Here is a 22,572-nt window from a genome sequence, read left to right as displayed (position 1 = left end):
GGGGAGTAGTGGTGAGGGGAGGGGAGACAGGAGGGGAGACAGAGGACATTCCAGTCTGATCACTGGAGGTTCTCTTGCTACAGAGATGGTCTATAGAAGCCTTTTAGTAGCTGACATTCCTAACCTCAACTGAGAGGGTCTCAGTCCCTCCTATGGCCCTGTTGGTGTCCACTCTGTCTCTCTGTGTGTGTCCTGTTCTTCGCTGTCTGGGACAAAGGGGGTTGTTGTGGATATTGAGGGGGGTGGAGTTAGTAGTCTTTTGGCAGCATGACCCTGCGACCCCCCATGAAATAACACAAGGTGATCTTCCTTCTGAAAGGAATGTTGTCCAGGGCCTCCACTGCCACCCTCTTGTTGCCCCTGACGCTGCTCTCCTCCTGGTCGTACATGGGACACATGTAGGCTGTTCGCCTCAGGGCGTAGATGTCCACCTCGTCCTCGTCGTCCCACGGCTGGTAGGGCTGCTGGGAGGGAACGGCTGACTTGACCAGACGGGGTCTCATCATGGCCAGCTCTACGTCACGGGGGATATGCCTCAGACCCAGGCTAGACCTCTGGACTCTGACTCCTTTAAATTACATTAGGTTAAATTAATTTATTAGTAATTCATTTATGAATGTTTAAAAACATTAAATCATATTCCTGGTTGTACATCAGCCATCAACATACATTATACAATATTGACAATATATTCAATAGACAAAATGTGTCATTGCACAAAGAGAAGTGCTGACCTTTCTTTCTCTTCTTCTTGGTCCTTTCATCCCAGGCGTTGGCACTGACAAGGGACACGTTGCCCTGGCCCAGAGAGGGCAGCAGTTTGGGCCGGGGGCCACCGGGGTTTGGGGACCTTCTTTGCAGGAGGAGCATCCCTCTGGGCTCTCCTGGCCAGCAGGGGTCCTGTCTGGACGAAGGCCTCAGGCCTGATGATGTCCCTGGGTGGGCTGCTGCTCCCTCTGGCAGCCTCCTCTGGCTGGGCAGCTTTCGGCATGGAGAGAACAAACACATTGTTGCTGAAGCTGCATGACTCTGAAAGGGGCAGCTCTTCCAGGGTCAGAGGGCAGGTAGAACGGGGCTCAGGCTGGACTATGTCCACAGCGCTGGTGGTGATGCTCACAGGACTGGTAGGTTGGGACTCGAGTATAACGGAACACACAGGATTACTGAGCTTAACTTTTCTCCTAGTGGTGCTCCGAGGGTTGCTAGGCCTTCCTTCAGGTCTGGAAGGCTGAACATCATGCTGGACCAGGCCGACTGGTCTAACAGGCCGTCTCGTGGGGCCCAGAGGGTTGCTCAGCTTCCCTTCAGGTCTGGATGGCTGTACATCAGGTTGGACCAGGCCAACTGGGCTAACAGGCTGTCGAGTGGGGCGTCGAGGGTTGCTAGGCTTCCCTTCAGGTCTGGATGGCTGTACATCCGGCTGGCCCAGGCCTATGGGGCTAACAGGCCGGGCCTGTCTCCTCAGGTCTGGGCGCCCGAGGGGCCTTGCTAGGCCTCCCTTCAGGTCTGGAAGGCTGTACATCCGGCTGGCCCAGGCCTATGGGGCTAACAGGCCGTCTAGCTGGGCGCCGAGGGTTGCTAGGCCTCCCTTCAGGTCTGGATGGCTGTACATCCGGCTGGCCCAGGCCTGTGGGGCTAACAGGCCGTCTAGCTGGGCGCCGAGGGTTGCTTGGCCTCCCTTCAGGTCTGGAAGGCTGTACATCCGGCTGGCCCAGGCCTGTGGGGCTAACAGGCCGTCTAGCTGGGCGCCGAGGGTTGCTAGGCCTCCCTTCAGGTCTGGAAGGCTGTACATCCGGCTGGCCCAGGCCTATGGGGCTAACAGGCCGTCTAGCTGGGCGCCGAGGGTTGCTAGGCCTCACAACAGGTCTAGTGATGCTGACAGGGATTCTAGGTGTCATCATCTCATTCTGGTACAGGCTCTCTGAGCTGTTGGGCCGGGAATCAGGTAGAAGCTTGTATTTCTTCAGAACCTCAGTGAAGGAAAGGTCCTTGTTGCGCCTGCGTCTGTTGGTTTTGGCAGGTAGCTGGGAGCTGCTGCTGTTAAACCAACCGGGAGACTCACGACATCCATCCTGGACAGGAACCAGGGACTGGGGGTCTCTCCTCTCTCTGTGGGCAGCTGTGGGCCTCTTGGGCCTGATTTCGTCAGGAGGGGGAGCACGAGGTACAACATGCAGGGAGGGGAACGCTGAGGGCCTGAAAGAGGAGGCCATCACTGGGGCCTGGCTGACCTCTTCTCTCTCCAGCAGCACTCTGTTAGAAGGACAGAGCAGCGGAACACCGATGGACCTTGGTCCTCCAGACCCATTCAGGTTGGGCCTCCTATTCATCATTCACTGGTCTGCAGGATTCTAATCAGAATGCTCCTTCTAGTCTTGAATACTTGGAATAGGAAGTGGCTTTCAGCACCATTAAACTCTATAAAAAGAGAGCCACAGGAACATGTTTAGTATTTGGGGAAATGTTTTTCATGTTATTACTTACTTACTGTCTCTTATCTAATTTCATCACATTCAGTTCTGAGTTGAAATAATGATTTGGGACAAGATATATCCATTAAAATGTAACAACTTTGTTCAATTCATTTCTAATAGCTTAGATATAACTGGTGCTCAATAAAACTGTCTATCCCCTCATTTATCTGATAAACAGGCAGACAGGTGTACTTACCGTTCACCTTGTAGTTCAATCAGCTAATGATCCGTCATTTCACCAGTGGCAGCTTGGTGTTTGATCATTACGTCATCAGAGGCATTTTGTATTGTGACGCAACAATACCAAGCATCAACCTTCCTGTCATGGCTGCCCCTGTAGTTTAATATGTAAACGAAGTGTATTAATCAATCAGACAATCAAACCATCAATGGATGACTGAATTAATGAAGCAATTTCTAATAAATCAGCTTAAGTGTACTGACATAATTAATGGACGAGACTGACAATTACGAAAACGCATCAAATCAATGATGCGTAAAAGTAGATTCGCTCCCACATAGTAAAGTTCGACAACGAACCACTTTAGTGAGTCAATAAACTAGCCAAGACTTTGGACGAGGTATATTTGTCCCAATACTGCATGACAGGCTACTTATATATGAGGAACCTGCGACCAGAAAGACTGTTCTGCCGTTTTATATAAAATAATCCAACAGGCCATCTTCTTCTACAGTAGCATTTTACTCTTTCCCGTGTTCATCTCCCTCGACTAGATGTATCTATTCTGTGGCCACCACACGTTTATATGTCATGTTTGTCTTGTAGCTGACAGTGGGGTGAAGACAGGAGCGCAGTTCAGCTGACACGAAGGCGCGGACTGGGGGAATCCGACATGGAGACCTGACGCCACTTTTACGCGCACTTTCGGATTGGTCTACTTTAAAATGAACATAAATATTAACGGAACATACTGGAGGTTGGGCTAAGTGTTCAAGTGTTGGTTTTACACATGTTGATATAGAGAAATACAGTCTAATAGTGGATCGGCCTTCTGCAGTGTTGGTGGGGTAAATAAAACTGCTGATGTGCTTTGGCCTCTATTCTTTTTGCATGTTATTATTTTTTAAATATTTCGGGAATTCCTTCTCATTTATTAACCAATTACAAATTCAATAATTCGTGTATTTATTTAGCTTATCTTGTGTACATGTAATACCCTATGGCCTGAACATAGAAATAAGAATGAATAGAACAGACATGGAAGCTCTAACCCTGGCAAATGACTGGTATTTATATTTATTTAGGATCCCCGTTAATTTCTGCCAAGGCAGCAGCTACTCTTCCTGGGGTCCAGCAACATTAAGGCATTTACGGTGCATTCGGGAACGTATTCAGACTCCTTGACTTTTTCCACATTTTGTTACTTTACAGCCTTATTCCAAAATGGATGAAAAATGTTTTAGCAAAACAAGATAAGCTAAATAAATACACGAATTGTTGAATAAGTAATTTATTATATATATATTTATTTATATTTATTTATTTGAATTTTATTATTTACAAAAGTATTCAGACTCTGCTAGACTTTGCTATGAGACTTGAAATTGAAGTCGGGTGCATCCTGTTTCCATCGCTCCTGAGTTCATCTGTGGAGATGGTAGAACCTTCCAGAAAGAGAACCATATCTGCAGCACTCCGACTAATAAAGGGTTTTATGGTAGGAAGCCACTCCTCAATTAAAGACACATGACATACCGCTTGGAGTTTGCCAAAAGGCCCCTGAAGATTCTCAGACCATGAGAAACAAGATTCTCTGGTCTGATGAAACCAAGAGTGAACATGATGGTGGCAACATCATGCTGTTGGGATGTTTTTCAGTGGCAGGGCCTGTGAGACTAGTTAGAATCGAGGGAAAGATGAACAGAGCAAAGTACAGAGAGATCCTTGATGAGAACCTGCTCCAGATCGCTCAGACTGGGACGAAGGAACACCTTCCTACAGGACAATGAACCTAATCACACAGCCAAGACAACGCAGGAGTGGCATCGGGCCTTGTCTCTGAATGTCCTTGAGTGTCCTTTGCCTTGATGACAGCTTTGCACACTTAAAAAAACACCTTTTTTTTAAAGGGGACGATCAGCTTATTATTGTGGAAAGATTGTTGCTTTCATCAATGTAATTGTCTGCATCATTTCCAATCCCCCATATATTTTGGGGGGTAAATATATATTCATACCTATATAGATATACATACTTTTTTATTACATACCTTTATTATTCCTCCCAAACCCCACCACCCTTCCCCCAATTGGAGTAAACTAATAAACAATAACACTTAGGCTACTACCTTCAGTTTATACATATTTTACAGACACAATCTATTTTACAATAGTTATATTTAGTTTGTTTTTAGTCCTTCCTCTATTTCTGATGTCCATCCATTTTGGATTTCTATTTTCCATATATTTTTCAACTGTGCTGTGATGCTTCACAAAATTACTGAAGCTTTGTATTCTCATAGCTTCTACAGATTATAAATAAAATAAATAAACATTTTGCTAAATGAATGATATTATTGATTGATTATGGCTTTTCAAATCACCCAGTATTGCTCTCTGCAGCGTTAGGACAAGGCAAATGTTGCAGTTCTTCAGCCTTCATGGACCTGCATCAAAATAATGATCTAATGACTCTGCCTCCTCAAAGCAAAATCTGCAGAGCTGGGAAGACTGTATCCCCCATTTATATAACATTTGATCGGTTGCAAGAATTTTGTATAGTAATTTAAATGGAAAAATTCGAAGTTATGAATCCTCCGTTTTGCGTATCAATTCATAAACCATGTGCCATGGAATCGGTGCATCGAAAATGTCTTCCCAACTATTTTGCCATTTATATGGCACAGCTGTCCGTTTTTTGGTCCTTCAATTAAATTGGTGAATGTTTTTATTTATGACACTTTTCTTTAACCATTTATGTTCTTTAATACAGGGCCGACATACAAGTTCCTTACTTATTCCCCTCTCTACTTGCCTCTTCATTTTTGTGGTAATGCTGCAATTAGTTGGTTGTAATTTTGGGAAGAGCAAACATTTCCAAATGTCTGTGTTAGCTGCATGTGTGACAACTCCACTAGTCCTATTTATGATATCATTCACTAAATTATACCTTTTTTAAACATTTTTTCGAGTTTTTAAACATTTTAAACAATTAGTATTTACGTTTAACCACTATTTGTTGTATTATTTGTTCTGTCTTTTCAGGTGGATTAAACTGAAATTGCAATCAATTTTCTAAGGCTTGTTTAAAAAAGAACGAATTTATGGAGATTATTTTCCTTTTCAAACAACTGAAAGTGAGCAGGTGTAATCTGAATAAAGGGAAAAGGCCATTCTTGAACATAGGATGAGACATTCCTACCAATTTACTAGAGAACCAGTCTGGATTTAAGTATAACTTTTGTATGACTGATGCCTTTAGTGAGAGGTCTAATGCTTTAATATTGTAATGACCTGACTAGATCATAAAGGAACAATTGTCCAGACAGAGGGTTGAGTTTACGAATGTACGGTTTATTAACCCAACTCCCCACAGGCTACTGTTTGGCCGCAGCCCACGACAAATAAATGAAGGATACCTTATAAACCAACAGTGACCTTCTCTTGTGAAAGCCAGACATAAGAGAGAGATCAACGTTTAAACCTGGTCTTAACTTCCAATGCTCCCAGCCCAACCCCCCTCACGCCTCTCCACCAATCACCAGGAAGCCCGGCATCAGAACGTTCCAGGCATTCCCGTGATTGGCAGATAGCAGGTTGATTGGCATGTCGGACCCCGCGAACACTGGGTACTGGTAAGTACAACACAACCAACTAATAGCCTGATAACACAGCAGCTGTCTGTCTGGGTCGCTACAATATTTAATCATTTCTGCCCACCGAATTCATATTCGTTATAAACTGTAAAAAATGAACCACCGACATAGTAAATATTGCAAAAGAAAATCAAACGATTTTTACTAAAAATAATAGGTTTCTGCTTTTGAACACATTTTAGACCGAATCCAAGGTAATATGCTGCTGCTAAATTTTAAACGAATATTTCAAAGTAACAACCAGCAACAACTTAAAAATATGATGTTGAAATGATCATTATTGTGTTGGACTGACATGCCAGATCTAGTTATGAACGTCAGTTGTGCTTGGAACATTTCAACAGACGTCGTCTTGATCTTTCTCCTCTGGAAAGGCCATGTGGCAGGTAACGACCAAACTATCACTTGGAATGTAGTTTGGATCTACACACATGTTTTCAACGAAATGACAAAAATATTCGTTAAATAATATTCTTCAAGTACGAAAAGCCTTTAGCTAGTTATATTGCCAGAGTAAGTTATATATTTGCACGTTGATAAACTAGCTAGTTAACTTCTAAGATGTCTGTATAGTTAACTAGTGATGGGCATGCTACTGGCTAGTTAACTTCCATGATGTCTGTATAGTTAACTAGTGGTGGGCATGCTACTAGCTAGTTGACTTCTATGATGTCTGTATAGTTAACTAGTGATGGGAATGCTACTAGCTAGTTGACTTCCATGATGTCTGTATAGTTAACTAGTGATGGGCATGCTACTGGCTAGTTAACTTCCATGATGTCTGTATAGTTAACTAGTGGTGGGCATGCTACTAGCTAGTTGATATGATGTCTTAGTTAACTAGTTGACTACTCTATTGATGATGTCTGTATAGTTAACTAGTGATGGGAATGCTACTAGCTAGTTAACTTCTATGATGTCTCTATAGTTAACTAGTGGTGGGCATGCTAGTAAGTTAGCAGTGCATTTTCTTGCCTCAGTGCTGTTTATAACTTTTGTCATTTTTGTGTAGGTTGTATATGAACGGAAATAGCTATGTAACATATTAGCTACCTATGTCACCAAAAAATGCATCGTCAGCAACATTACAGTAGAACTGAACACATGTGCCCCTGCAAGGTAATGTTTGCCTGCTTGGCAAGCTAACGTAAACTCACCCCATTCCGTACAAACTTGTTGCAACAGCGACATTCAAACGAGGCTCGAAAGAAAACTAAGTCAAAATCCGGGGTGTGAACTAGGTTTCTATTCACGCGTTGATCGACATGGTAATGGCTCTATAGTATTGGAGAAAAGTTGCATCTTGATCTGTCATGTCATAACGCATAAATCAACGATTTCTGTCTTACAATCTCTCTCCACCAGGTGTATCACTTCTATCATCCTTTAAAAACAAGAAATGGGCAGTGACTGGGGGATACCTAGTCATTTTTTTCGCCAAACCTTCAAAAAGGTATGTAATGACACATTATATAAACTCTTTATAGTGTTTTATTTACATTTTAGAGGCGATAAGGTGTGCGTAGCCTAGTGGTTAGAGCGTTGGACTAGTAACCGGAAGGTTGCGAGTTCAAACCCCCGAGCTGACAAGGTACAAATCTGTCGTTCTGCCCCTGAACAGGCAGTTAACCCACTGTTCCCAGGCCGTCATTGAAAATAAGAATGTGTTCTTAACTGACTTGCCTGGTTAAATAAAGGTAAAATATATATATATATTTTTTAAAAGTTGGACAGATCGAGTGGGGAAAAAAGCAATTTTCCCACACAACATCTCTCCTTCTCACTATCACGCATTAGTTTCGCTTCCCCACCCGCCATTTTGAAAAAGAGCTGACGGGGCTCATTGCCTGCAAATTGTGCTTTACAATGGTATTGACATTACAGTCGATCTGGAAGTATTACGTTTTTGGGGCGCTAAAATAAGGGCAATTGTACGGACCAAGGCGATGTACGAGTTTACGTGAGTTTACGTTAGCTATCTAAAGCTGAAGTCATTTGAGTGTTATTTCCTGACATTGTCATAGGTTTTAATACAACTTCTCTTCTTTAGGTATATAGGTGTTCAGACGTTCCTGAGTACTGGACAGACCATATTTTCCAGAATACATTGACAAGGTATGTCAATATATTCAAATGTCTGTGTGTTTTCATTGTAACTCACATAAGGGCTTGTAGGGCCCCATTATTTCCCCAATGAGGAAAACTCAAGACGGAATCCAGAAATTGAAACAGAATACAGGTTGCCCTCGGACAGGATACACAATATATTTTTATTCCAGAAACCCAACATTAGTGTGAATAATAGGTATTAGATATATATCTTTTTTAAATGTTTTTATTTATTTAACCAGGTAGGCTAATTGAGAACAAGTTCTAATTTTTCAACTGCGACCTGGCTAAGATAAAGAATAGCAGTTTGACACATACAACAACACAGAGTTACACATGGAATAAACACATACAGTCAATATTACAGTAGAAAAGGAAAACACAAAGTCTATATACAGTGAGTGCAAATGAGGTAAGATAAGGGAGATAAGGCAGTAAATAGGCCATGGTGGTGAAGTAAATACAATATAGAAATTAAACACTGGAATGGTAGATGTGCAGAAGATGAATGTGCAAGTAGAGATACTGGGGTGCAAAGGAGCAAGATAAATACAGTATGGGGAGGAGGTCGTTGGATGGGCTGTTTACAGATGGGCTATGTACAGGTGCAGTGATCTGTGAGCTCCTCTGACAGCTGGTGCTTAAAGCTAGTGAGGGAGATATGAGTCTCCAGCTTCAGTGATGTTTGCAGTTCCTTCCAGTCATTGGCAGCAGAGAACTGGAAGGAAAGGTGGCTAAAGGATGAATTGGCTTTGTGGGTGACCAGTGAGAGATACCTGCTGGAGCACGTGCTACGGGTGGGTGCTGCTATGGTGACCAGTGAGCTGAGATAAGGTGGGGCTTGACCTAGCAGAGACTTGTAGATGACCTGGAGCCAGTGGGTTTGGCGACGAGAGTGAAGCGAGGGCCAGCCAACGAGAGCATACAGGTCGAGGTGGTGGGTAGTATATGGGGCTTTGGTGACAAAACGGATGGCACTGTGATAGACCGCATCCAATTTGTTGAGTAGAGGGTTGGAGGCTATTTTATAAATGACATCGCCGAAGTCGAGGATCGATTGGATGGTCAGTTTTACGAGGGTATGTTTGGCAGCATGAGTGAAGGATGCTTTGTTGCGAAATAGGAAGCCGATTCTAGATTTAATTTTGGATTGGAGACGCTTAATGTGAGTCTGGAACGAGAGTTTACAGTCTAACCAGACACCTAGGTATTTGTAGTTATCCACATGTTCTAAGTCAGAGCCGTCCAGAGTAGTGATGCTGGACAGGTATTTTATATACTGTATTTTTAAATCAACCAAATGGATTGAACACGTGTTCCGAGGCCGTCATTGAAAATCTGAATTTGTTCTAAACTGACTTGCCAAGTTAAATGAAGGATAAACAAAAAAAAATCATAGTTTTCACAGTTATTTCATGTGATGGGAGGACCAAGAAGAAGAAAGGTTAGCACTTCTCCTTGTGTAATAACACTTTTCATTATACCACTGGCTGTAACTGTGTTAACGATTGATTTCAGGAAAACGCCAAGGAGTGTGGAGATGCATCTCAGATCTACCTGTCTGTCTCTTTCTTCCTCACCTGTCTCACTGCCTCCTTCACCTGTCTCAAGACCTCCACGCTGGTTTTCTGATGACAGACAGACAGCTACCTAGCCTAAACCCCTCCCCTTCTGAATCGGTATCTCCCTGGAATGTTCCAGAATGCCTGAACTTAGCGCCTGCTGCTGTTTGTGTCATCTTTATCAATCAATATGACTATATGATTTAAGTAATTATATTGATAATCTTGGCTGATGGACTGAGAGGAATAAGCTGTTGACTGAGTCCATGTTTGATGACTTTACAATCACAGAGAGCTGTTGACTGACTCCATGCTTGTTGACTTTACAATCACAGAGAGCTGTTGACTGACTCCATGATTGATGACTTTACAATCACAGAGAGCTGTTGACTGACTCCATGCTTGTTGACTTTACAATCACAGAGAGCTGTTGACTGACTCCATGCTTGTTGACTTTACAATCACAGAGAGCTGTTGACTGACTCCAGGCTTGTTGACTTTACAATCACAGAGAGCTGTTGACTGACTCCATGCTTGTTGACTTTACAATCACAGAGAGATGTTGACTGACTCCATGCTTGATGACTTTACAATCACAGAGAGCTGTTGACTGACTCCATGCTTGATGATTAAATGTGGGCTGGGTTTTCACTGATGGAAATGGATGGACTGTTTCAGGAAAAACCATCAAGTCACATATCATATATGCAACCTAAGACTTATTAAACCAGTTGACCAGGTTGGCTTACTGCAACACAAGAACCATTACTGACCACCTACTTCTGTGTTGGACTACTAGGTGGAACAACCATTCTGTTAGAAGGAACAACGTTACAATGTGATGGACTACTAGGTGGAACAACCATTCTGTTAGAAGGAACAACGTTACAATGTGATGGACTACTAGGTGGAACAACCATTCTGTTATTTAATTGTATTTATTTATTTCACCTTTATTTAACCAGGTAGGCAAGTTCAGAACAAGTTCTCATTTACAATTGCAACCTGGCCAAGATAAAGCAAAGCAGTTCGACACATACAACGACACAGAGTTACACATGGAGTAAAACAAACATACAGTCAATAATACAGTATAAACAAGTCTATATACGATGTGAGCAAATGAGGTGAGATAAGGGAGGTAAAGGTAAAAAAAGGCCATGGTGGCAAAGTAAATACAATATAGCAAGTAAAACACTGGAATGGTAGATTTGCAATGGAAGAATGTGCAAAGTAGAAATAAAGATAATGGGGTGCAAAGGAGCAAAATAAATACATTCATTAAATACAGTAGGGAAAGGGGTAGTTGTTTGGGCTAAATTATAGGTGGGCAATGTACAGGTGCAGTAATCTGTGAGCTGCTCTGACAGTTGGTGCTTAAAGCTAGTGAGGGAGATAAGTGTTTCCAGTTTCAGAGATTTTTGTAGTTCGTTCCAGTCATTGGCAGCAGAGAACTGAAAGGAGAGGCGGCCAAAGAAAGAATTGGTTTTCGGGGTGACTAGAGAGATATACCTGCTGGAGCGTGTGCTACAGGTGGGGGATGCTATGGTGACCAGCGAGCTGAGATATGGGGGGACTTTACCTAGCAGGGTCTTGTAGATGACATGGAGGCAGTGGGTTTGGCGACGAGTATGAAGCGAGGGCCAGCCAACGAGAGCGCACCGGTCGCAATGGTGGGTAGTATATGGGGCTTTGGTGACAAAACGGATTGCACTGTGATAGACTGCATCCAATTTGTTGAGTAGGGTATTGGAGGCTATTTTGTAAATGACATCGCCAAAGTCGAGGATTGGTAGGATGGTCATTTTTACAAGGGTCAGCATGAGTGAAGGATGCTTTGTTGCGAAATAGAAAGTCAATTCTAGATTTAACTTTGGATTGGAGATGTTTGATATGGGTCTGGAAGGAGAGTTTACAGTCTAACCAGACAACTAAGTATTTGTAGTTGTCCACGTATTCTAAGTCAGAGCCGTCCAGAGTAGTGATGTTGGACAGGCGGGCAGGTGCAGGTAGCGATCGGTTGAAGAGCATGCATTTAGTTTTACTTGTATTTAAGAGCAATTGGAGACCACGGAAGGAGAGTTGTATGGCATTGAAGCTTGCCTGGAGGGTTGTTAACACAGTGTCCAAAGAAGGGCCAGAAGTATACAGAATGGTGTCATCTGTGTAGAGGTGGATCAGAGACTCACCAGCAGCAAGAGCGACCTCATTGATGTATACAGAGAAGAGAGTCGGTCCAAGAATTGAACCTTGTGGCACCCCCATAGAGACTGCCAGAGGTCCGGACAGCAGACCCTCCGATTTGACACACTGAACTCTATCAGAGAAGTAGTTGGTGAACCAGGCGAGGCAATCATTTGAGAAACCAAGGCTGTCGAGTCTGCCGATGAGGATGTGGTGATTAACAGAGTCGAAAGCCTTGGCCAGATCAATGAATACGGCTGCACAGTAATGTTTCTTATCGATGGCGGTTAAGATACCATTTAGGACCTTGAGCGTGGCTGAGGTGCACCCATGACCAGCTCTGAAACCAGGTTGCATAGCAGAGAAGGTATGGTGAGATTCTAGAAATGGTCGGTAATCTGTTTGTTGACTTGGCTTTCAAGACCTTAGAAAGGCATGGTAGGATAGATATAGGTCTGTAGCAGTTTGGGTCAAGAGTGTCCCCCCTTTGAAGAGGGGATGACCGCAGCTGCTTTCCAATCTTTGGGAATCTCAGACGACACGAAAGAGAGGTTGAACAGGCTAGTAATAGGGGTGGCAACAATTTCGGCAGATAATTTTAGAAAGAAAGGGTCCAGATTGTCTAGCCTGGCTGATTTGTAGGGGTCCAGATTTTGCAGCTCTTTCAGAACATCAACTGAACGGATTTGGGAGAAGGAGAAATGGGGAAGGCTTGGGTGAGTTGCTGTGGGGGGTGCAGTGCTGTTGACCGGGGTAGGAGTAGCCAGGTGGAAAGCATGGCCAGCCGTAGAAAAATGCTTATTGAAATGCTCAATTATGGTGGATTTATCAGTGGTGACAGTGTTTCCTATCTTCAGTGCAGTGGGCAGCTGGGAGGAGGTGTTCTTATTCTCCATGGACTTTACAGTGTCCCAGAACTTTTTTGAGTTAGTGTTGCAGGAAGCAAATTTAGAAGGAACAACGTTACAATGTGATGGACTACTAGGTGGAACAACCATTCTGTTAGAAGGAACAACGTTACAATGTGATGGACTACTAGGTGGAACAACCATTCTGTTAGAAGGAACAAAGTTACAATGTGATGGACTACTAGGTGGAACAACCATTCTGTTAGAAGGAACAACGTTACAATGTGATGGACTACTAGGTGGAACAACCATTCTGTTAGAAGGAACAACGTTACAATGTGATGGACTACTAGGTAAAACAGCCTCTCAAAACTCCAAAGATTGTATTTTCTTCAACACTTTGTTTTTATTTCTGTAATGCTTCAGGGAAATGTAAAGACAAGGTCCTGGACAGTAACAGGATTATTGTCTTTCTGTCTGAGACTCTGTCATCATAGAGATCTAGTAGTTTATTTAGATTAGGGTTGGGGTCAATTCCTTTACATTTCAGGAAGTAAACTGAAAGTCCAATTCCAATTTTCCTCAATGCCACTATGAGAAAATGTCAGTTTACTTCCTGAATTGACTGTATTGACATTGAACTGACCCCAACACTGATCTAGAGATAAGAGACTGTAGTCCTCGAGGGGAGAAGAGGTGAGGGAGGCAGGGAGCAGCGTTCCTCTTGGGGGAGTAGTGGGGATGGGAGGCAGGGTGAAGGGGTCCTCTTGGGGGAGTAGTGGTGAGGGGAGGGGAGACAGAGGACATCCCAGTCTGGTGTATCAGAGATGAGGGGAGACAGAGGACAGCCCAGTCTGATCACTGGAGGTTCTCTTGCTACAGAGATGGTCTATAGAAGCCTTTTAGTAGCTGACATTCCTAACCTCAACTGAGAGGGTCTCAGTCCCTCCTATGGCCCTGTTGGTGTCCACTCTGTCTCTCTGTGTGTGTCCTGTTTTTCTCTGTCTGGGACAAAGGGGGGTTGTTGTGGAATTCAGGGGGGTGGGGTTAGTAGTCTTTTGGCAGCATGACCCTGCGACCCCCCATGAAATAACACAAGGTGATCTTCCTTCTGAAAGGAATGTTGTCCAGGGCCTCCACTGCCACCCTCTTGTTGCCCCTGACGCTGCTCTCCTCCTGGTCGTACATGGGACACATGTAGGCTGTTCGTCTCAGGGCGTAGATGTCCACCTCGTCCTCGTCGTCCCACGGCTGGGGCTGCTGGGAGGGGCTGACTTGACCAGACGGGGTCTCTCATGGCCAGCTCTACGTCAGGGGGATATGCCTCAGACCCAGGCTAGACCTCTGGACTCTGACTCCTTTAAATTACATTACATTATGTTTCATTCATTTATTAGTAATTAATTTATGAATGTTTAAAAACATTAAAATCATATTCCTGGTTGTACATCAGCCATCAACATACATTATACAATATTGACAATATATTCAACAGACAAAATGTGTCATTGCACAGAGAAGTGCTGACCTTTCTTTCTCTTCTTCTTGGTCCTTTCATCCCAGGCGTTGGCACTGACAAGGGACACGTTGCCCTGGCCCAGGGAGGGCAGCAGTTTGGGCCGGGGGGCCACCGGGGGTTTGGGGACCTTCTTTGCAGGAGGAGCATCCCTCTGGGCTCTCCTGGCCAGCAGGGGTCCTGTCTGGACGAAGGCCTCAGGCCTGATGATGTCCCTGGGTGGGCTACTGCTCCCTCTGGCAGCCTCCTCTGGCTGGGCAGCTTTCGGCATGGAGAGAAGAAACACATTGTTGCTGAAGCTGCATGACTCTGAAAGGGGCAGCTCTTCCAGGGTCAGAGGGCAGGTAGAACGGGACTCAGGCTGGACTACGTCCACAGTGCTGGTGGTGATGCTCACAGGACTGGTAGGTTGGGACTCGAGTATAACGGGACACACAGGATTACTGGGCTTAACTTTTCTCCTAGTGGTGTTCCGAGGGTTGCTAGGCCTTACCTCAGGTCTGGAAGGCTGAACATCATGCTGGACCAGGCCGACTGGTCTAACAGGCCGTCTAGTGGGGCCCAGAGGGTTGCTAGGCCTCCCCTCAGGTCTGGAAGGCTGAACATCATGCTGGACCAGGCCGACTGGTCTAACAGGCCGTCTAGTGGGTTGCTGAGGGTTGCCAGGCCTCCCCTCAGGTCTGGAAGGCTGTACATCAGGCTGGACCAGGCCGACTGGTCTAACAGGCCGTCTAGTGGGTTGCTGAGGGTTGCTAGGCCTCCCCTCAGGTCTGGAAGGCTGAACATCATGCTGGACCAGGCCGACTGGTCTAACAGGCCTTCTAGTTGGTTGCCGAGGGTTGCTAGGCCTCACATCAGGTCTCGTGATGCTGACAGGGATTCTAGGTATCATTGTCTCAGGCTGGTACAGGCTCTCTGGGCTGCTGGGCCGGGAATCAGGCAGAAGCTTGTAGTTCTTCAGAACCTCAGTGAAGGAAAGGTCCTTGTTGCGCCTGCGTCTGTTGGTTTTGGCAGGTAGCTGGGTGCTGCTGCTGTTAAACCAACCGGGAGACTCACGACATCCAGCCTGGACAGGAACCAGGGACTGGAGGTCTCTCCTCTCTCTGTGGACAGCTGTGGGCCTCTTGGGCCTGATTTCATCAGGATTGGGAGCACGAGGTACAACATGCAGGGAGGGGAACGCTGAGGGCCTGAAAGAGGAGGCCATCACTGGGGCCTGGCTGACCTCTTCTCTCTCCAGCAGCACTCTGTTAGAAGGACAGAGCAGCGGAACACCGATGGACCTTGGTCCTCCAGACCCATTCAGGTTGGGCCTCCTATTCATCATTCACTGGTCTGCAGGATTCTAATCAGAATGTTCCTTCTAGTCTTGAATACTTGGAATAGGAAGTGGCTTTCAGCACCATTAAACTCTATAAAAAGAGAGCCACAGGAACATGTTTAGTATTTGGGGAAATGTTTTTCATGTTATTACTTACTGTCTCTTATCTAATTTCATCACATTCAGTTCTGAGTTGAAATAATTATTTGGGACAAGATATATCCATTAAAATGTAACAACTTTGTTCAATTAATTTCTAATAGCTTAGATATATATATATAACTGGTGCTCAATAAAAGTGTCTATCCCCTCATTTATCTGATAAACAGGCAGACAGGTGTACTTACGACGTTCACCTTGCAGTTCAATCAGCTAATGATCCGTCATTTCACCAGTGGCAGCTTGGTGTTTGATCAACACGTCATCAGAGGCATTTTGTATTGTGACGCAACAATACCAAGCATCAACCTTCCTGTCATGGCTGCCCCTGTAGTTTAATATGTAAACGAAGTGTATTAATCAATCAGACAATCAAACCATCAATGAATGACTGAATTAATGAAGCAATTTCTAATAAATCAGCTTAAGTGTACTGACATAATTAATGGACGAGACTAACAATTACGAAAACGCATCAAATCAATGATGCGTAAAAGTAGATTTGCTCCCACATAGTAAAGTTTGACAACGTACCACTTTAGTGAGTCAATAAACTAGCCAAGACTTTGGACGAGGTATATTTGTCCCAATACTGCATGACAGGCTACTTATATATGAGGAACCTGCGACCAGAAAGACTGTTCTGCCGTTTTATATAAAATAATCCAACAGGCCATCTTCTTCTACAGTAGCATTTTACTCTTTCCCGTGTTCATCTCCCTCGACTAGATGTATCTATTCTGTGGCCACCACACGTTTTATATGTCATGTTTGTCTTGTAGCTGACAGTGGGGTGAAGACAGGAGCGCAGTTCAGCTGACACGAAGGCGCGGACTGGGGGAATCCGACATGGAGACCTGACGCCACTTTTACGCGCACTTTCGGATTGGTCTACTTTGAAATGAACATAAATATTAACGCAACATACTGGAGGTTGGGCTAAGTGTTCAAGTGTTGGTTTTACACATGTTGATATAGAGAAATATAGTCTAATAGTGGATCGGACTTCTGCAGTGTTGTTGGGATAAATAAAACATGTGCTTTGGCCTGTATTTTTGAATGTTATTCTTTTTAAAATATTTCGGGAATTCCTTCTCGTTTATTAACCAATGACTTATTCAATAATTCGTTTAGCTTATCTGGTTTACATGTAATACCCTATGGCCTGACCATAGAAATAAGAATGAATAGAACAGACATGGAAGCTCTAACTCTGGCAATTGACTGGTATTTATATTTATTTAGGATCCACATCCATTCTTGCCAAGCTACTCTTCCTGGGGTCCAGCAACATTGAGGCAGTTATGATGCATTCAGAAAGTACTCAGACCCCTTCACTTTTCTACATTTAGTTACATTACTATTCTATTTCCCCCTAAATCAATATACACACACCGATACTCCATAATGACAAAGTAAAAACACGTTAGACATTTTTTCACATTCATAAACTTAATTTAATAAAAGTATTTACATCAGTATTCAGACCCTTTGCTATGAGACTCGAGACTGAGCTCAGGTGCATTGTGTTTCCATTGATCATCCTTGAGATGTTTCTACAACTTGATTGGAGGCCTCCTGTGTTAATTCAATTGATTGGACATGATTTGGAGAAGCAGTACACCTGTCTATATAAGCTCCCACAGTTGACAGTGCGTGTCAGAGCATTAACCAAGCCATGAGGTCGAAGGAAGTGTCCGTAAAGCTCAGAGACCGGATTGTGTTGAGGCACAGACCTGGGGAAGTCTCAGAAAAAATGTCTGCAGCATTGAAGGTACCCAAGAACACAGCGGCCTCCATCATTCTTAAATGGAAGAAGTTTCAGAACCAGCAAGACTCTTACAAGAGCTGGCCGTCCAGACAAACAAAGTAATCAGGGGAGAAGGTCCTTGGGGTCAGGGAGGTGACCATGAACCCAATGGTCACTCTGTCAGAGCTCCAGAGTACCTCTGTGGTGATGGGAGAACCTTCCAGAAGGGGATCCATCTCTGCAGCACTCCAGTAATCAGGCGTTTATGGTGGAGTGAGCAGACGGAAGCCACTCCTCAGTAAAAGGCACGACAGCCCGCTTGGAGTTTTCCCAAAAGGCACCTAAAGACTCTCAGACCATGAGAAACAAGATTCTCTGGTCTGATGAAACCAAGATTGAACATGGTGGTGGCAGCATCATGCTGTGGGGATGTTTGTCATCGGCAGGGACTGGGAGACTAGTCTGGATCGAGGGAAATATGTACAGAGCATCATCCTTGATGAAAACCTTCTCCAGATCACTCAGTACCTCCTGACTGCAGGGCACTGAGTTCAAGCCCTGGGTGGTGGGGATCCTGCCCACTCACTGCAGGGTACCGAGTTCAAGCCCTGGGTGGTAGGGGACCCTGACTGTAGTCAGTGAGCAGGAAGCTTACCACCCAGGGCTTCAACTCAGTACCCTGTAGTCAGTGAGCAGGAAGCTTACCACCCAGGGCTTCAACTCAGTACCCTGTAGTCAGTGAGCAGGAAGCTTACCACCCAGGGCTTCAACTCAGTACCCTGTAGTCAGTGAGCAGGAAGCTTACCACCCAGGGCTTCAACTCAGTACCCTGTAGTCAGTGAGCAGGAAGCTTACCACCCAGGGCTTCAACTCAGTACCCTGTAGTCAGTGAGCAGGAAGCTTACCACCCAGGGCTTCAACTCAGTACCCTGTAGTCAGTGAGCAGGAAGCTTACCACCCAGGGCTTCAACTCAGTACCCTGTAGTCAGTGAGCAGGAAGCTTACCACCCAGGGCTTCAACTCAGTACCCTGTAGTCAGTGAGCAGGAAGCTTACCACCCAGGGCTTCAACTCAGTACCAGTCATCCCAGAGAGCTCAGTTAGCTCCTTACTGAACCCTTCTACTAGACTTGCATGCCATGGAACAGTAATGTACAGGCTTTTTGTCAAATGGGATGGAGTGTTGACCTTTTCCAGTGCTGTTGATGCAGCTGCCAGGAGATCGAGAGGTATTGTGGAAAGACCAACAGTATTAGATGCAGGCCTTAGAATGTACACACATGTGTATACCTCCTTTCACCACTAGATGGCAACAGTAATGAAAAATCATGAAGGACTACAAACCGGGCAGGAAAAACTCAACATGCCATTACAGAAAACTGCACAATAAAAGAGGAACATCTGATAAAATCCCACAATGAATGACATTTTGAAATGCACCTCAAATCAACATAAAGTATTAGATATCACAGAGCCAAATAAATACATCAAACTTTCCCAGAATCCAAACCCTTTTTATTAGAACAATTACAGCAGATATAAAGACCTGTTGCAAATCCCACGGTCACCACCGGACGTGTGCTTCAACAAACAATATGCACTTCCCCAAAGAAACAAAAAAAAAAGAAATAAATTAAATTTAAAAAAAAATCTGTTTTCCATTGATGTTTTTTTTCTGTTGAAATGTCACAATGAAACAAAAGGCCTTGTCATTCTGGATCTGAAGATTGAGAAGACATCTATATTGTCTCAACACAGAGCATTCATTAAGGACCTCCGAGCCTGGTCTCAGATGTCTTTGTGTCGTCGAGCCAACTCTGACGGTCACAGTCTGACAATGAGTTGACTGCAAGACAGCACAAACACATCTGGGACCAGGCTATCAAGGACCCAAACCCAAGAGAAGGACAGAAAGGGAGAAGAACTCCTTCCTCCTAAAAGAGTCAAGAGTGGAAACTGCCTCCCTGATTATGTTTAACTCCAATGATCAAACACACTCCTCTACAACAGAGTTATATGGAGAGTTTATGGGTCCGACTCTACTGTCTGGTCTCGACTAGTTGCCAGATCTGTACAGGCTTAAGCAAAACTTCCGACTATCAACAGTCATGGCATTATTTTACTAAAGCACATAGTGGACCTGGCAGCCAAGCTAGCTGGGACCCCTGTTATCCAGAGGGACTGAGATCAAGGTCTCAGATGCACCGCCTGTATATCGTCATAATGAATACATGTCTGTTAGTGTTTCAACTGGAGCGACAGGTACAGAAGCAGTACGACTGAGCAGGTGTGTGGCGGATTAATCTGAAGTGGAGAGAGAAGGCTCTCAGCCTCAGCACAGCTGTGCACCGTGGCGTAGATACACGTCTAGAAAGTAGATCTGATACATATGAATAACTAAAAGGACTCAATTCAATCCGTACCGCCGAAGCTCACCTCCCATTGAGCCGACTTACGCAGCGTTTCCAACGAATGCAGTCTCAGCGAAACCATTGCTTTTAAAATGTCAAATCGTGTTTTAATGCTGAACTTCAGCAATGGATTGAATCAAGCCCTAATACACGAAGCTCTAAACAGACCCCCCAGGAGTGTTGTGAAACCGCTCAGAGGGAATCTGCTATTACATGTTTCAGTCTTTTCAGATCACATACACACCCCTTAAAAGAGAATAGAAACCCCCCCTCCAAAAAAAACCACACACAATCACAACGGTATTGGATCAATAAAAACCCAACTTAAAGCCTGTGATGATAATGAACAATAGACTAAATAATAGCATTCAAATAAAACACATTTTAGAGATGCATATTTTGTTCTGAAATATTGATCTTCTGTTTTTATTTCCGGGTCCCAAATGGCACACTATTCCCTATATAGGTCACTGCCTGGTCAAAAGTAGTGCACTAAATAGGGAATAGGGTGCCCTTTGGGCCGTAATCTTAAAGTCAATGAATCACACACTTCACACAAAACGTAGTACAAAGTCACTTTATACCAGAGCAGAAAGAGAGGCTCAACTTGGTAAGGAGATAGAAACGGACAACCTTTCACTGATGACGGCTTCACTGAGGGGGTCGAGGAACTGAAACGCATCAGGAATGGAACCCTGTTCCCTTACATATCGTTGTACTACTATTGACTTTACGTTGGGTTCTGGTCAAAATTAGTGCACTATATAAAAAGGGAATAGTGTGCCATTTTGGACGAGCGCCAACGTTGGTTTCTAATGTTAGGGAAGGAAAGGTTGTGTTGACTGCTGGGATGACACACTAGATGTGACAGTCTAATGCAATGAGATGAAGTAGCTACTAGCTACACGTCAAGACATAACGGCACCCTATTCCTCATGTAAGTGCACTACTGTTGAAAAGAATATGAACAGAATTCAGCACCTGATTTGTCAACTGGGGCTCAACGTCAGCCAGTCACAGGTCACATCTCCACCCAGGGCTTAACCCTTGCTGAGCCTCCTCCCTCGTTGTGAAGTTGTCTCTCCCTCTCCCCTTCACATGTCTCAACTCTTTGTGCCATAGCACCCTTCAACAGTGTGTGGTTCTCCTATATACCCCACTTCACTCCTCCCCCCCCTCTGGCCAAATGATTGGTTTATACACAAATGGTGTTTTCTTGGTTGTTTCCTCATCATCTTTGTCGATTTTTTTTAAATTCAATATCTTAACATTTTTTGTATTTTATTTAATGTTTTTTTAAATTATTATTATTATATATATTTAATACAAATCTATATAACCCGAATTTAGAAATCTTATTTACATGAAAAAAGTTGAAAAGCGTCTAGCCTGCCCGTCCCCCCACACCCACCCTTTTCATGGAAGAAAAAACATACTTCACATAATTCAATTATCTTTCTTTCTGTAAACCCCCACCACTAGAGCATTAAGAAACCCCCACCACTAGAGCATTAAGAAACCCCCACCACTAGAGCATTAAGAAACCCCCACCACTAGAGCATTAAGAAACCCCCACCACTAGAGCATTAAGAAACCCCCACCACCATTAAGAAACCCCCACCAGAGCATTAAGAAACCCCCCACTAGAGCATTAAGAAACACCACTAGAGCATTAAGAAACCCCCACCACTAGAGCATTAAGAAACCCCCACCACTAGAGCATTAAGAAACCCCCACATTGTATATTTTTGTTGCTTTGTACGGTGAGCACAACGTTTAGAATGATGATAATCAGAACAACCACTTCAACAGATTACTCAAAATTCACACAACTTTTTTTTTTGTTGAGGGGGGGCAGGGGGGGGGACCAGTCTCAAATGTCCAAAACCCTAGATGCAGTTATTGAAAACAAGATGGAGATGGAGAAGAAAAACAAATGAGACGTAGGTCATTTTTTTTCCAACTGAAAAGAAAACCTTGTCTTTTTCCCCCGTGTCCTCGAAGGGGTTTCTGTATGTACAGAGAGAGACGGGGCTACTGGGGAGTCAGTGTGTGTATGAGCCTCCATCAGTCTGTTATGTGTATGTGTATGTGTGTGTGTGTGTGTGTATATATATATATGCATGTGTGTCTCCCCCTGGTGGTGTGTTGACGTGACGACGTGCAGGATCTTCACAGGGCATTGTCCTCCTCACAGCCCGCCCCGGCAGCGTAGCGGAAGGCCTGCAGGTTGGACACGCCGTGGAAATGGACGAACGCTCCTGCCACCACCAGGACGTGGAACAACTGATGAGAGTGGAACTGGAGGGAGGAGAGGAGAGAGAGAGAGGAGAGAGAGAGAGGAGAGAGAGAGAGAGAGAGAGAGAGGGAGAGAGAGAGAAGGGAGAGAGAGAGAGGAGAGAG

The 22,572-nt window shown here is 44.3% G+C and overlaps 3 protein-coding genes across 5 annotated transcripts in view; 1 reads left to right on the top strand and 2 right to left on the bottom strand.

The window, feature by feature from the left end:
- Nucleotides 1-248: 248 nt before the first annotated feature.
- On the bottom strand, nt 249-15,853 carry LOC127926889 (mediator of DNA damage checkpoint protein 1-like). Its single transcript, XM_052512534.1, has 2 exons — nt 14,542-15,853; nt 249-568 (listed from the first exon to the last, which is right to left on the bottom strand). The coding sequence occupies exons 1-2, from the start codon at nt 15,851-15,853 to the stop codon at nt 249-251; spliced, it is 1,632 nt and encodes a 543-aa protein (XP_052368494.1).
- On the top strand, nt 1,500-17,044 carry LOC127926887 (uncharacterized). Of its 3 annotated transcripts, XR_008125373.1 has the most exons (3): nt 1,500-2,312; nt 3,262-3,412; nt 16,943-17,044. XR_008125373.1 is itself a non-coding variant. In XM_052512531.1 (2 exons), exons 1-2 carry the CDS (start codon nt 1,540-1,542, stop codon nt 3,263-3,265), a joined length of 777 nt encoding a protein of 258 aa, XP_052368491.1. In that variant the 5' UTR covers nt 1,500-1,539; the 3' UTR covers nt 3,266-3,916. The 3 variants fall into 3 exon arrangements, 2 of the variants coding, with proteins under 2 accessions (XP_052368491.1, XP_052368492.1); XM_052512531.1 differs by lacking the exon at nt 16,943-17,044 and having other exon boundaries at nt 3,262-3,916; XM_052512532.1 differs by lacking the exons at nt 3,262-3,412; nt 16,943-17,044 and having other exon boundaries at nt 1,513-1,594; nt 1,685-2,481.
- A 4,790-nt stretch (nt 17,045-21,834) lies between these two features.
- The window catches only part of LOC127926888 (adiponectin receptor protein 2-like), a 30,591-nt gene continuing 29,853 nt past the window's right edge, over nt 21,835-22,572 (bottom strand). The window contains exon 7 of the mRNA XM_052512533.1: nt 21,835-22,470. Coding sequence (XP_052368493.1) covers nt 22,342-22,470 — 129 coding nt within the window. The 3' untranslated portion in view covers nt 21,835-22,341. The remainder of the gene's footprint in view (nt 22,471-22,572) is intronic.

Source organism: Oncorhynchus keta, unplaced genomic scaffold, assembly GCF_023373465.1.
Source record: "Oncorhynchus keta strain PuntledgeMale-10-30-2019 unplaced genomic scaffold, Oket_V2 Un_contig_8576_pilon_pilon, whole genome shotgun sequence".
Lineage (NCBI taxonomy): Eukaryota > Metazoa > Chordata > Actinopteri > Salmoniformes > Salmonidae > Oncorhynchus > Oncorhynchus keta.
This window is presented reverse-complemented; position numbering and strand designations above follow the sequence as displayed.